At 39.6% G+C, this 13,292-nt stretch overlaps 1 protein-coding gene across 1 annotated transcript in view; it reads right to left on the bottom strand.

The window, feature by feature from the left end:
* The window catches only part of LOC149300896 (calcium/calmodulin-dependent protein kinase kinase 1-like), a 67,516-nt gene that overhangs the window by 11,731 nt on the left and 42,493 nt on the right, over window positions 1-13,292 (bottom strand). Inside the window, exons 9-13 of the mRNA XM_089484563.1 lie at window positions 12,189-12,388; window positions 10,407-10,460; window positions 9,648-9,721; window positions 8,775-8,862; window positions 7,943-8,071 (exon numbers count right to left, since the gene is read on the bottom strand). Of these exons, the coding sequence (XP_089340689.1) occupies window positions 7,943-8,071; window positions 8,775-8,862; window positions 9,648-9,721; window positions 10,407-10,460; window positions 12,189-12,388 (545 nt within the window). The remainder of the gene's footprint in view (window positions 1-7,942; window positions 8,072-8,774; window positions 8,863-9,647; window positions 9,722-10,406; window positions 10,461-12,188; window positions 12,389-13,292) is intronic.

Raw genomic sequence — 13,292 nt, forward strand, 5'->3', positions numbered from 1 at the left:
GTCTGGTTGGCCTGCCTGAGGAGGTTAAGGGCATAACGCTACACGACCTTGTAACGACTTGGCTTCCAAAGTCTTTGGGCCTGGTGCTTCCTCAGGGTGAATTGGGAGAGTACATCGCATCGTTCAACTACCAGTTTCTGCCACGTCTCATCCTAGGGCGGTGATTTTTCGGGTCCTCAACTATACTGACAAGGTCAAGATCCTGGACGCGTATAGAAAGGTCACGGCTCTTTTTTATCACAAGCACAAGCTGTTACTTTACCAAGATTTTTCTGCAGCAGTCACGGTCAAACGACGCCAGTCCTCCGAAATCTGCACGGAACTTTACAAAAAGCAAGTGAAATTCACTCTTCTCTATCCGGCTAAGCTCAGGATTACCCATGAGGGGCAGGCCTACTTTTTTGACACCCCTATGGCGGCTAAAGAATTTCTTCGCGCTGGATCCAGATCTTCTCCCTCTCTGGATGATAGTTCGGCGGTGCCTGAGGCCTCCCCCCCTTCTCCTTCTCGCTCTGCTTCTCTGCCTCGCTCTGATCTCCGCCTGTTTCCCCTAGGGCTCGTGATCTCTGAAATCCATTGGTATTTGGATATGTCTCCTCTGGTTTACCTTTATTTGTTATTGTACACTGTTTTGTTAATTCTCAATTATTCTTATTTTTTTTGGTTACTCTGTTGTGTTTCTAGGCACAAAATTATATGTGCCAAGTTTCGGTTTATAAAAAAAAAGAAAAAATGGGAGAAGCATAGCACTTTACAACTGGTGATGTACGGTTTTATTTTCTACTTCGTCGGCTGGGCACTTGGGGGGGCTGGCTGGGACCCTCCTGGTTTCCAGGTTCATTTTCTGTTTTATCTTTTCCTCAGCGGGGCATCGGGTGACCTCCTGGCCTCGTTGTTATTGTGGTTATGGTGCAATCTGATAATAGCTGTGATGCGCCTTCTTCCTTACGGATTGTATCATGGAATGTTGAAGGCTTAAATACACGTTAAGCGTAAAAAGGTACTTACCCATCTCAAACAAATGCACCCAGACGTTATTTACCTCCAAGAAACCCATTGGTGTGACCGTGTTAAAAATGAGCTAAAAGCTCCGTGGCTTCGAGCTTGTTACTCCGCTATGTATACTAAGAAATCTTGGGGTGCCACCATTCTCCTCTCTAAACGGTTAACCTTTGTTATTGAGTCCGAGATTGCTGACCCGGAGGGATGCTACATTATTCTTAAGGTTAAATTGTTTAATTAAACTTTTACTTTTGTCAATCTATACGCCCCTAATTCTGATCAGCCCGCTTTTCTGGCCATAATTTACTCACTGTTGCTGGAGATCTCGGCCCCTAACGTCATTCTGGGAGGTGACTTCAATTTAGTGGCCAACGTTTCCCTAGATGTGTCTGGCCCTTCCTCTAGCCCTGTCGGGCTCTCCTCCCTACCCGTGTTGGATCACCTTCGTTTGCGGGATGCCTGGAGATTTCTTAATCCGACGGATAAACAATACACGTTTTACTCCCACCCCCATAACTCCTTCTCCAGGCTGGATTACCTGTTCTTACCGGTGTCGCTTTTGCACAGGTTGAAGGGTGCCCACATAGGCCAAATAGTGATCTCTGATCATGCCCCTATCTGGATGGATATCTGTCTAGCTTCCCCGTATCAGGTGTCCCGTAATTGGAGGTTTCCTAATTATTTATACACTTCTGAAGCGTTTAAACAATTCCTGAATGCGAAATGGAATGATTATGTCGATGATAACCATGAACATCTTGACGACCCTGATTTGTTTTGGGGTGCTTCTAAGCCGGTTCTGAGAGGGCATATCATTGCCTATGTTGTGCGACGCAGGAGAGAGGCTGAAGCTAAACTAGTCCAACTCACTGACGATCTTTCCAGGGCGTATGTTGCCCATAAAACCCATCTTAGTCCAGATACCCTAAAAAAATATAAAGAGATTAAATCCCTCAATGATGCCTGGGTTACTGAAAAGGCACAGCTTTCTTATAATTATAGTCGCAATACTTTTTTCCGCTGGGGCAATAGGTCCGGCAAGCTTCTGGGCAATCTTATCCGTCACTCTAAATCTAAATATCATGCTGTAACCTGGCTTCAGGATTCTTCTCAATCGGTCGAGACCGACCCTATTAAAATCACTCAACTCTTTGCTAAATACTTTGAGGATTTTTATTCTTCAGAACCTAATGACCCTGATGAGGCGCTTCAAATGTTTCGGCGGGACAAAACTGTCACCTGCAGACCGTGAGCGTTTAACTAAACCGTTCACCCCGTCTGAGATAGCCGCTGCTATCAAGTCCCTTCCTAATGGCAAATCCCGTGGCCCGGCACACCTTGCTGATGTTTATAATGGATTTCTGCAGGGGAAGGTCCCCCCGAGGGATTTCACGGCCTCTCGTATCATAGTCCTTCCCAAACCACACAGGGACCCTACCTTGCTCTCCTCCTATCGCCCCATTTTTCTCTTGAACTAAGATCTAAAAATATACAATATGCAACCTATTCTAATGGCACTCACCTCTCCTTCTCAGACTGGATTTGTTAAAGGGCGCCACTCTACTCAAAATATTAGGGGCCTTATCTCAGCTATTCTTACTGCCAAACTAACAGCAAGGCCTCTATAGTAATTAGTTGTGATGCTGATAAGGCGTTCGATAGAATTTCCTGGCCATACCTTGTTAGTTTTTTCAAATACCATCATTTCGGGTTGCCTTTTGTACAAATGTTTCGAGCCTTGTATCATTCCCCGGTGGCTCAGGTTACGGTGAATAATATGAACTCCCGCTGGTTCTCCCTGGGTAGGGGTACCCGCCAAGGATGTCCCCTGTCTCCTCTACTTTTTAATCTGGCGATTGAACCTCTAATTCGTGCTATTGAGCGTTCCGCCGAGCTTGAGGGAATCAGGGTGGGTGATGTCGAACTGAAGGTTGCCGCCTTTGCTGATGATCTTTTGTTATATCTCTCCAATCCCAAAGCGGCGATGCCTCATCTGCTTACCCTATTTGACCAATTTCATAAGGCCTCGGGATTCTTAATAAATAAGCTTAAGACCAAAGCGCTTCCCATTTTCCCGCAGGCTAAACGTGGCTGGGGGGGGCGTTCCCTTTCAATTGGACTCGACTTCCCACCTTGAAGTATCTAGGCCTTACAATCCCCATAAATCTGGCACATCTTTACAAACTAAAATTTTCCCCGTTGTTGCGTCAAATGGAAGACTCTTTTAAAACTTGGTCCAAATTTAATCTCTCCTTCTTAGGTAGATGCCACTTATACAAAATGGGCTTTTTCCCCAAACTACTGTACCCGATTCACATGTTGCCCATTACCTTGAAGAGGAAGGATATCCAATATCATAATGCACTGCTGCGTAAGTTTCTGTGGTGCAACAAAAAAACTAGAATTTCGTTGGTGAAGCTTCAACAGCCTGCTCATAACGGGGGGGTGAATTTACCGAACCTATTAGACTATAATCTGGCCTCTAACTACCGCTTTGTGGCGGATTGGCTGCGTGGCAGGTCTAGGTTCACCAATGTAACCCTGGAGCAGCAACTCTTTCCTACCATTTCTTTGGCCTCTCTCCTGCATCAGCCTAGAAATACTTTGTCTCCCGATGTGGTCGCCAATCCGTTGTTGTATCATACAATAAAGGCCTGGGAGCGTGTTAGACGTTGCCTGGGCTTGGAGGTCCATTATTTCCGGTTCTTGCCCCTGGTTTGCAACCCGCAGTTCCAACACGGGAGGGAGGATGTTGTCTTTAGAAGGCTCGCCCGGGTGGGGGGTCGTGCCGTTGGTGACTTCCTTGACCCGCGAGAGGGTAAACTGTTGTTGTTCTCGCGGTTCCAAGCTAAATTCCCTACTGTTCAAATCCATCCTATTCACTACCTCCAGCTCCGTAACTATGTTAATACGCTACTTCCCCACCTCTCTGGGGCTAACTCCAACAACCCCTTAGACCAGATCACAATACTATCGTCTGCCCCAATGCTCACAATGTCTACAATATATAATCTGCTTCGACCACTTATCAATTGGGAGACCCATAAGGCGGGTATTGCCTCCTGGAAAACTGATTTTCCAAATCTGTGTCCAAAACAAGTTCCCCAGGCGTACTCCCGCAATTCTAAACTTTTGGTGTCTAGGGATTATGGTGAAATGTTCCTTAAAATCCTGCATAAAGCGTATGTCACCCCCAAACTTCGGTTCTTAATGGGTTTATCTGATCATTCCCGATGTCTGAAATGCCGCTCGCCTGAGGCAGATCTTCTTCACGGCTTGTGGTCCTGCAGTTCTATTGTCCCGTTCTGGAATGCCCTACAGTTGTACATCACAGATACTCTGGGCATTCGTTTTGTAATTTCTGTTGAATGGGCAATTTTTGGTATATTCCCTGACCATGTTCCTCCCTCTGCAGCGAGAGCTAAATCTCTCTTGCTCACTATCTCGGCAGTGGCCAAACGGGCAATATTGTCCCAATGGATTGCTCCTCAGCCACCTTTATTATCTATGGTCCTGTCGCGATTACGCTTTTTGTTTCAGATGGATTGGCTTGAAGCCGTTCTCCATAAGGAAAGCAAGGTTAAATTTCTGTTTAACCGTTGGTCCCCATTTATCGCGACGCTGGATAGTAATACCAGGTTGTCGTTATACCAAACATTTAATACCACAGAATGGTACTGCCTTCAGGTCCTTAGGGGTACTCGCCCTGTCCCAGGCTTTTGATCCTAATGATGGGCGGGATGGATGCATGTTGTGACCCGAGGTTTTGCATCGGTTGGGGGTAATGACATCTTTGTGAAGGGAAAATTTTGTACCTTACGTTTGCCTTCATGATTGTCCTCCACTTAACCTTACTTTTGGTCTCCCAGATCATTGTTTGTGCTGTATGTTATACTGAGGCTGTACATCACTTGTCTCTGTAAATGTCAAGTTTTGTCAACGTGTCACCATGTCTAGATGTAAACTTATTCTCATGTTTTATGCTTTTTCTTCTCCGTGGAATAAAGAAGTTTAAAAATATATATATATATATATATATATATATATATATTACGCTAAACTGCATCTTTAATTATTTTAGGAGCTATTCTAACTGCAATAAGTAGACAATAAGCTGCCAATTTCCATGGAAACACTATGTTCTATTACATACTGTCAGACAGGAATTTGATTACTATCGACTAAGCATAGGTGAAGGGATACGATATACATTTGTAACCTACATAAATAAATTAGTGAGTCTTATTTTAAAATCAAAACAATGTCTGTGATTTGGCTCAAACTACTTCCCCTGCTGTGCCAAATAACATGGCATGTGTTATACAGGCAGTATGTTCTCTTGGCAGATCCAAGATCTAAAACACACATTAGGATAAACTGAATTAGCAGATGTTCTGTTTATGTTGTTCACACTTTGGTAAATATATATTTTTCACAGGAGATGAGCCTGATGGGAAGAAATGAAGGACTGGATCAGCTGGCCACAACCCAATGAGAAAAAAAAAACATCTACAATTTCCTCAATGGTGTTTAATATTGCATTATACTATGCTCTAGGTACACACAGCCCTGGTAAATGCACAGTCTAGACTCACATGTGAAGCTGGAAATATTTTAGAAAACAAAGCAAAAAAGGAATCTGTAAAATATACAGTTTCTGCTATTGGTCTAAAGTCCAGGCACAAGCCTGGTTGATTAAATGAATGCTACTTGCATACAATAACACAGTTTGAGTATGATGCATTAATGGTTCATTCATCTAGTAAATACAAGACCCCTGCATCTCAAATTGCTAAAAACCAAATTCACCTGCCTTTGAATATAATGTCTTCAACTTTTATGTTTACCTTTTTCTTGATCTAAACTATCGTAGACTTTAGCTTGTATTTGGCTAGGCCTAGGTTAAAATATTTGGTTTAGACTTGGCCAAACATGCTTAGACCTTGGCAGGCCCAAAGAGCACAGAAAAATAATAGTAAAATGAAGGTGACACATACAGTATATTGATATATTTGTGTCATTTATATTGTAATTTAAGCTTTGTCATTAAGGGGTTAACAAACCACTTCACTAATATGTTTAGTTACATTCTATGCACCGATTTATATTGAAAGGCATATTTCCTGTGAATTTCTACTTTAGGGCACCCAGATTTCCAACCAAGCCAAAGAGAATGCTGACCTAGCTAGGTCACCATAGTCAAGAACAAAACATTACAAATTAATTTTCATTTAAAACACTTAATATTAGCTTCTTATAGAGTCCTTTACAATAAGTAGATTTCAACATTTAGTGATTCTAAAAATAACTTCAAAAAGGTCTCCAGTTCAGAAATGGCACCTTCTTCGATGCTCCTCAAATATATGCAAAGTCCACAGATCACACTAATATCAAAACAAGTTCAAAGGAGAGTTTTAACTTCCTGAAAACTATGAAACGCTGGCATAGCTTTTATACAAGAAACGTCTAGGATAAACAAGGTTTATAAAAAAAATTAAACTGTTGCTACTTTTAACCATTAAGACCAGAAATTTGACTTTTTATGTTACAGAGAAAATAGCAACACGAATTGTGAGAGGAATGATGCTGAATCTTACAGCATTATGACGCATTGCAGAAATTACAGGCGGAGACCATGCTGAGCTGTATTCTGCATAGCAGTAACCAAATCCTAATGTACTCTTGGCAGCTGGGCTCTGATTACCATTCATTATCCTATTTCTACATTAAAATTATATGCGCCTAAGGACTATTCTATATGATAACAAGTTTTAGAATATGCGACATTGTTCAAACCATAATCATGCCAGGCATAAAATAACAATAAAAACAATGCAGAATAAACCGAGAAGTTACAAGGCAGGGGATTTCCATTTAACCACAAAATATTATAGTACGTTTTCTTAAATGCACACTGAAATACAGGAACATTGAGAATTTTAGTTAATTACCACTCAGATGTTCCTTGGGAATGCATGTGAACTCATATTTAAGAGTGTTTACGAACAGGGCCCTCATCCTAATGTATTGGTTTGTCTTTGTCTGTCAAGTCTAGATTTGTCATACACATTGAATACATGTACTGTAAGAAGAGCTGCATAAACTGTTGTCACTGCATAAATAAAACATAATAATAATTTAAAGGGACATGAAGGATAGAGATGTGAAGAAATGTGTTGCACACCTCAAGGGCAAGTAATAAATAAATTAATAACAAAAATGTACCGTATTTGCTCGATTATAAGACGACCCTGATTATAAGACGACCCCCCAAAATCTAAATATTAATTTAGGAAAAAAACAAAAAGCCTGAATATAAGACTACCCTATAGGAAAAAAAGTTTTACTAGTAAATATTAATTCATGTAAACAGTTTTTTGATATTTAATAAAAGCTATGATTGAGAAAAATATATATTTTTTTATTTCCTTTTATTTGCCAACCTGACCCCCCCAGTTATGCACATCTGCCCCCAGGGTTGCCACTCTGCCCCCAGAAATGCCTTATACCCCCTATTTGCCATTCTGCCCCATGATGTGCCTTTTAACCCTCTATATGCCACTCTGCCCCATGATATGCCTTTTAACCCCCTCTATGCCAGAGTGGCATATAGGGGGTTAAAAGGCATATCATGGGGCAGAGTGGCATATGGGGGGTTAAAAGGCATTTCTGGAGGTATATATATATATATATATAACTGCTAACAGCAATCACACTCCTATCAAGCCAAGGCAGCCAGTACATGCTGGAACCTGGGGATGATAGGAGTGTGAGTACAGCCTCCCTATGCCATGTTAATACGGTATTTCATGTATCTATATTTACCTATATTTAGATCCTCAAGAAGTGCCTTAGTACCCACCCTTCAAGAGCTTTTTAAAATGTGTTCTAGTCCTGTTGCCATGAAGCTTGTTCCCCGAGAAAAAAAAGTGTATCTTACCACTGTTGTCAAACTGGGAATGAGCTTGACAGAGTTCTTAACCTCTTCTTCTGTCACCTCCACAATGGAGCAGTGCTCTTCTTCTAGGGGTAAAGGATCCTCCCCATTCTTTGATACCCAAGGATGAACCTTGGAGCAAAACATTTTAAGAAAATGAAGTTTCAAACATGTCTAATTCTCCCACATTAAAAACCATTTTCTCTGTTAAATGTATATTGTAATTGTCAACTCTAAAATTGTATTATTTGAATAATGACTGAGCTACATTCATGTTTTAATAAAAATCTCCAACTAGGTAATGGACATCATATAATTAGCGATATCTTTTTTTCTGAAATTGTCTTGCATGGAATGCTTAATGTTTGATATCTGGTTCCTTGTATCCCAAACATAAATTATAGATATGAAAGAAATCAAAATATTTTGTATGTTTATTTTTCATGGTATTATCGATGGGTTCTACCACAAATAATGCAACACATTCATTTTAATGCTTGTAGCATTTAATATATTGTAATTTCCCTGCATAAAGTACAACTAACCACAGGATATATTGCTATTGGTAAAATCCAATATTTTCTTGGCAGTCATCATATGTTACCAAAGAACGAAAATGTATCCTGCATAGCTAACTCCAACAGAAAGGCAGTTTGGATCAATTGTTAAACGTGGAAATCTGGCCTCTCTTCAGACAGTTCTGTTGCATATTCGGCATATATCACTTGATACGTCTGCTAAAGATTTATTTTTTAAAAACAGAAATGCTTGCTTGATACAGTAACTCCTGACCTAGCCAAAAATCTACCAAGTGTGTATACTGTAAGAAACAAACCTTTATTTCAGGAACTGTTATTCTTGCTTCAGGCTTTTTTTCCAGCATTCTAATTATTAAGTCTTTAAATTCATCACTTACGGCAGGCCTACAATAAAATAAATGGCACTTCTAAGACTGTATGGTATACTGAAACAAATAAAAATACAAGTCATGCTTTATATTTGCTGTATCAGTGATTTTTTAGATTCATGGGAGACATTAACCCTTCAGATACAAGAGGATATTCATTTGTCTCACGACAACCAATAACAACAATTATTGTAAACATGTATATTAGTAAATTATGGTATATTTAATATATGGCTTAAAGTTCAATGCAATTGTAGAATCATTGGTGAGGTGGGGAAAAAGCTTCAGCTTCATCACACAAATGCACTTGGTATCACACAGGACTATATACGGTACTTTTGCACATAAATTACACACTGAACACTCATTATACATCCTACAAACACACACTGTATTCTTGCAAACAGGTCCTATTCTACCTGGTACTGGTCTGCCTCAGCCAAAGTAGGATTTGATAACTTTTGATGTTCTTGACTTAAGGCTTTCCCTAATAAGTGCAGGGTGTCTGTCCTATCTACCCCTTTCCTCCAATAATGCCTACAGCTCCACCTCCCAGCTACCATTTTTTACTGCAGACACTTCTACTCCAAGGTATATCTGTGGCAGACCATCGCCATGTTCCAGTAGACCTTCTTAACTTTAAATCAGCATAAAGCTTTACCCGTCATTTCCTTTTTTATGTGCATGGTTAATGATATTTCCAACTGACAATAAACATATACTTGGACCTACTTGCTGTAATATCTAGGTGCTGTAGCCACTGCAATTTAATGTGTACAAACAGAATGCAAGATTACTTACTGTTCTGGAAACTCTACAGGTTTATACTTTATTATGTTATGGAGAACCAAGATGTACTCATCCATAAAAGGGCACTAAAATAGAAGGAAAAAGTCACATATCTCATGATAAAAATGCTGCATAATGTAAGGAATTGATGGCTAATTTGTTTGTTTCACATTAGAAAAATGGACATAGTTGAAGATGGAGACTTAAGATGAAAGTCCAACACATAAAAAATATCGAGTCACATAATGTTTAAGTTTGGTACCTTTGTGATATAATCTATGGATGATGCTTATGGATATATGTATGTTTGTGTGTATCTGTACATATGCACAGTTGTAAATATGTAGCTATAGAGGAATATGTAGCTGCTATATACCTAAATGCTGTTAATACTGATGATTATGATTTTTATATTTCTTTTCAAGAAAGCTTATATAAAAAATTCTGTTTGAGGCTTTTTCACGTCATGATTATTATATTTTATAAAATATTGATTTATATAATTCTACAATAAACAAACAGGACATAATAAGTAGTGGATCTCATAATAAGTTGGATTTACAGAAACAAAAGGTTCTTTAGGGTTTCTGAAGAAATACTATGTTGATCCATGATACCACAGTAACGTTCTACACTTTTTTTGGTGGGCTTGACAGTCCATGAGACTAAGCTGTGCTGATGCCAAGTTTTGTCCTACTACAGTCAGGAGTAGTAGGGGTTTAGTAATTACAACGTAAAATATTTTACTATAATGACTTAAAGGTAACCTACCTTTCCAAAAACAAAACAATACAGAGTAACTCCCATGGCCCAAACATCAAGCGCCTAGGAAAGACAATTAAAGATAGATGAAACAAACTAAATAGTAACACAATTAAAGCATGTAAAATAAGAATTATTTTTCTTCTGGTCATTATAAAAATGACTTTATTGAAATCTGGAAGCGATAATGTGCAAGCATTTATTTTACACTGTGATAACACACTGAGGGCCAGGGCAGGGCTGACACCTTTTGGCCCAGGTAATAGGTTATACTAAGTCCCCACCCCTTGCCCCACTCCCATAACATGTGCAATAGCATACACACACTAACTCTAACACACGCATACACACTCATGCTAACACACATACACACTCCAACACTAACACATTCAAACTCATGCTAACACACACACACTAGCTCTCCCACTAACACACTTACAAATACACACTCTTGCTAACGTTCATTCTATCACATTAATTACAGCCATAACTTGCCCTTCTTTATAGCTGCTCGCACAAAGCAGCCCCGCTATTACTGCCAGGTCATGCAACCTCACGTTACATAGTCCGACCATTGCCCTAATAGGTCCAGCCCGTCCATGTTGTAGGCTAGGTATGAAATGTTGTGCCTGGAGACTGCCTGAGAAAAGCTTCCAGGTTGTATGAGCGGGGCCCTAACATGCACCACTAACCACCCTTTTCCCCCTTAAACGGAGGTGCACCCCGTAACATCAGTGGATAATCCAGGCCACATCCCGCAAGAGGGGCTTTGGTATCTGAGCCTAAAAGTTGCCATGCAGGGTGGTCAAACCTGGGAACTCTGGGATCTAGGGGACAATTTCTAATTTCTCTGGTCAGGGGAGAGGCGTGTGACCAAACCCATAACCCACCTACCACCTGCCAGTTACCTCCTTACCGAAAGGCTGTTTTTGTTTAGCCCTGCCCATACACAAAACCACTCCACCAGAAGAACGAGAGACTTCAGGTAGAGTGTCCTGGCAAGTTCCCAGATATGATCACAGAACAAAGTCGAAAAAGTGGAATTGCCACCAGAGCCACCAACGGACAAGTTCAATCACCAGAATTCATTAGTTTTTTGTACCAGGATCACATTTTAAAAACAAAGCCCTCAATGTGTTATGAAATTATAAAACTAAATGCTTTAATGTAAAAATGAGTTTTCAAACTACTTTTAATTTGTGCACTTAGCCTTTAAATATAATGGAAAATAATAAGAGAACGATCATCCCACACTAAACACACATACACGTGTAAGTTACATGGGTAATAACTTCATTTTAATGCATGCAAATTGAAGCATTTATTGTTTAGTTATTAGAGTTAAAGATGAGATGTCTTCTCCTAGTTGCCATTACTTAAACCAAGCATTTATATATAATCATCATAACATGCTCAGGAGCACTCTGATTGAAATCACAAGTTGTAGTCAATCACAAATATTCTAGCAAAACATCAGTGTTCGGACAGTGATTGGCTGCTGCTACTCTCATTGATTTCAAAGGAACCTCAGTCCTTATCGACTATATTGGAAGCTCTACTAAGCATGCGCAAGAAGCACATCTTAGTATGCACCCTGCTTTTAAGTAGGAGTAGCTTGGGACTTAACTTAGACAGAAGTACTCCAATAATTAAAGAATGCATGTCCTATTTTTGTACACAGTAAAATGCACTGGAATCCATGCATAATGGACTCCAATATGGAATTAACATAAAACTCGGACTGGAGTGCTCCTTTAAGACTCTTTTGAATTGCAGCAAGTTCAGGATGACCTTTCCACTGAATCCTTGACCAGAGTCTGAAAGCGTCTCAGGGGCCATGAAAGCTGGAGTCCCGGCCGTACTCGACAGAAGGGCATCATTGCCTTCAAACTGATTGCTCACTCCAAAGTCAGCTATTTTAATGTGACCATCATCTCCCAGGAGTAAATTGGATGGTTTGATGTCCCGGTGGATAATCTTCTGGTAATGTACTGAAAATAAAACAGAAGTGGCAGTGTTCAGCGGGGGAGAGAAGCTAGATTGTATGGTGGCTATTTATGCACATCTCCCAACATTCTCTGAATGGCAACTGTAAATTAAACTGCATTAACACCGATATCTTAGAATGGAATTCACAGCACAATAGGTGTTTAAAACAATTTACTTTTTTATTTATGAAAGCCGGGTATACAAATAACTATGTAATTCTTTTACTAAATCATCAATTATTTTGTTTGCAGGAGTTGAAAATAAATGTCATAAAATCATTTTCAGCTACATTACATATAAAATGCTAGAATTAACTTTATGAAATATATATTATGCATTAAAGACACAAACAGCTACACTAAATTATACATATAGATAACAATTTGCTGAGGATCTGTCAAAATGAATTAATTTGTAGTTACATTTATGGAAAATAAAACTGCTTGTGTGCCTGCCTGCCTGCCATAAATTAAGACATAAAGCTTCACTGACCCTTTACTGTTATGGTATAGGGGCCCTGTAACGAACATCTCTGTATTACTGGGCCGCTGCGATTTCACTGAGATTACGTGATAATATACTGGTTTATTTTTACATGTTTTTGCAGGAGAATATAACAAATATGTGAACAAACTGTGAGGTGAGCTGCATCAGCCAGAACATACGGTGTAGCAAAGAAAATGAAGCAGGTAGAAGATGTTTTGGAGTTATATTAAAACCATTGAAAACAACTCGTAATTCTCTTTCAAGTGAAATTTGACATGCATCACATTGTACTGCTCTCTTACTGTTCAATAAAAGAAATTACAATAGTACTCATTAGCAAATGAAAATGCCACCTATAGCTGTATCTTTATAAGGCATTGAAAATATATTACTAAAAGAGTGTCTGGCTTCCCGTCACAT

The sequence above is a fragment of the Sceloporus occidentalis genome, unplaced genomic scaffold (assembly GCF_023333645.1).
Source record: "Sceloporus occidentalis isolate IW3139 unplaced genomic scaffold, rSceOcc1.0.p SCAF_22, whole genome shotgun sequence".
In the NCBI taxonomy this organism is placed as follows: domain Eukaryota; kingdom Metazoa; phylum Chordata; class Lepidosauria; order Squamata; family Phrynosomatidae; genus Sceloporus; species Sceloporus occidentalis.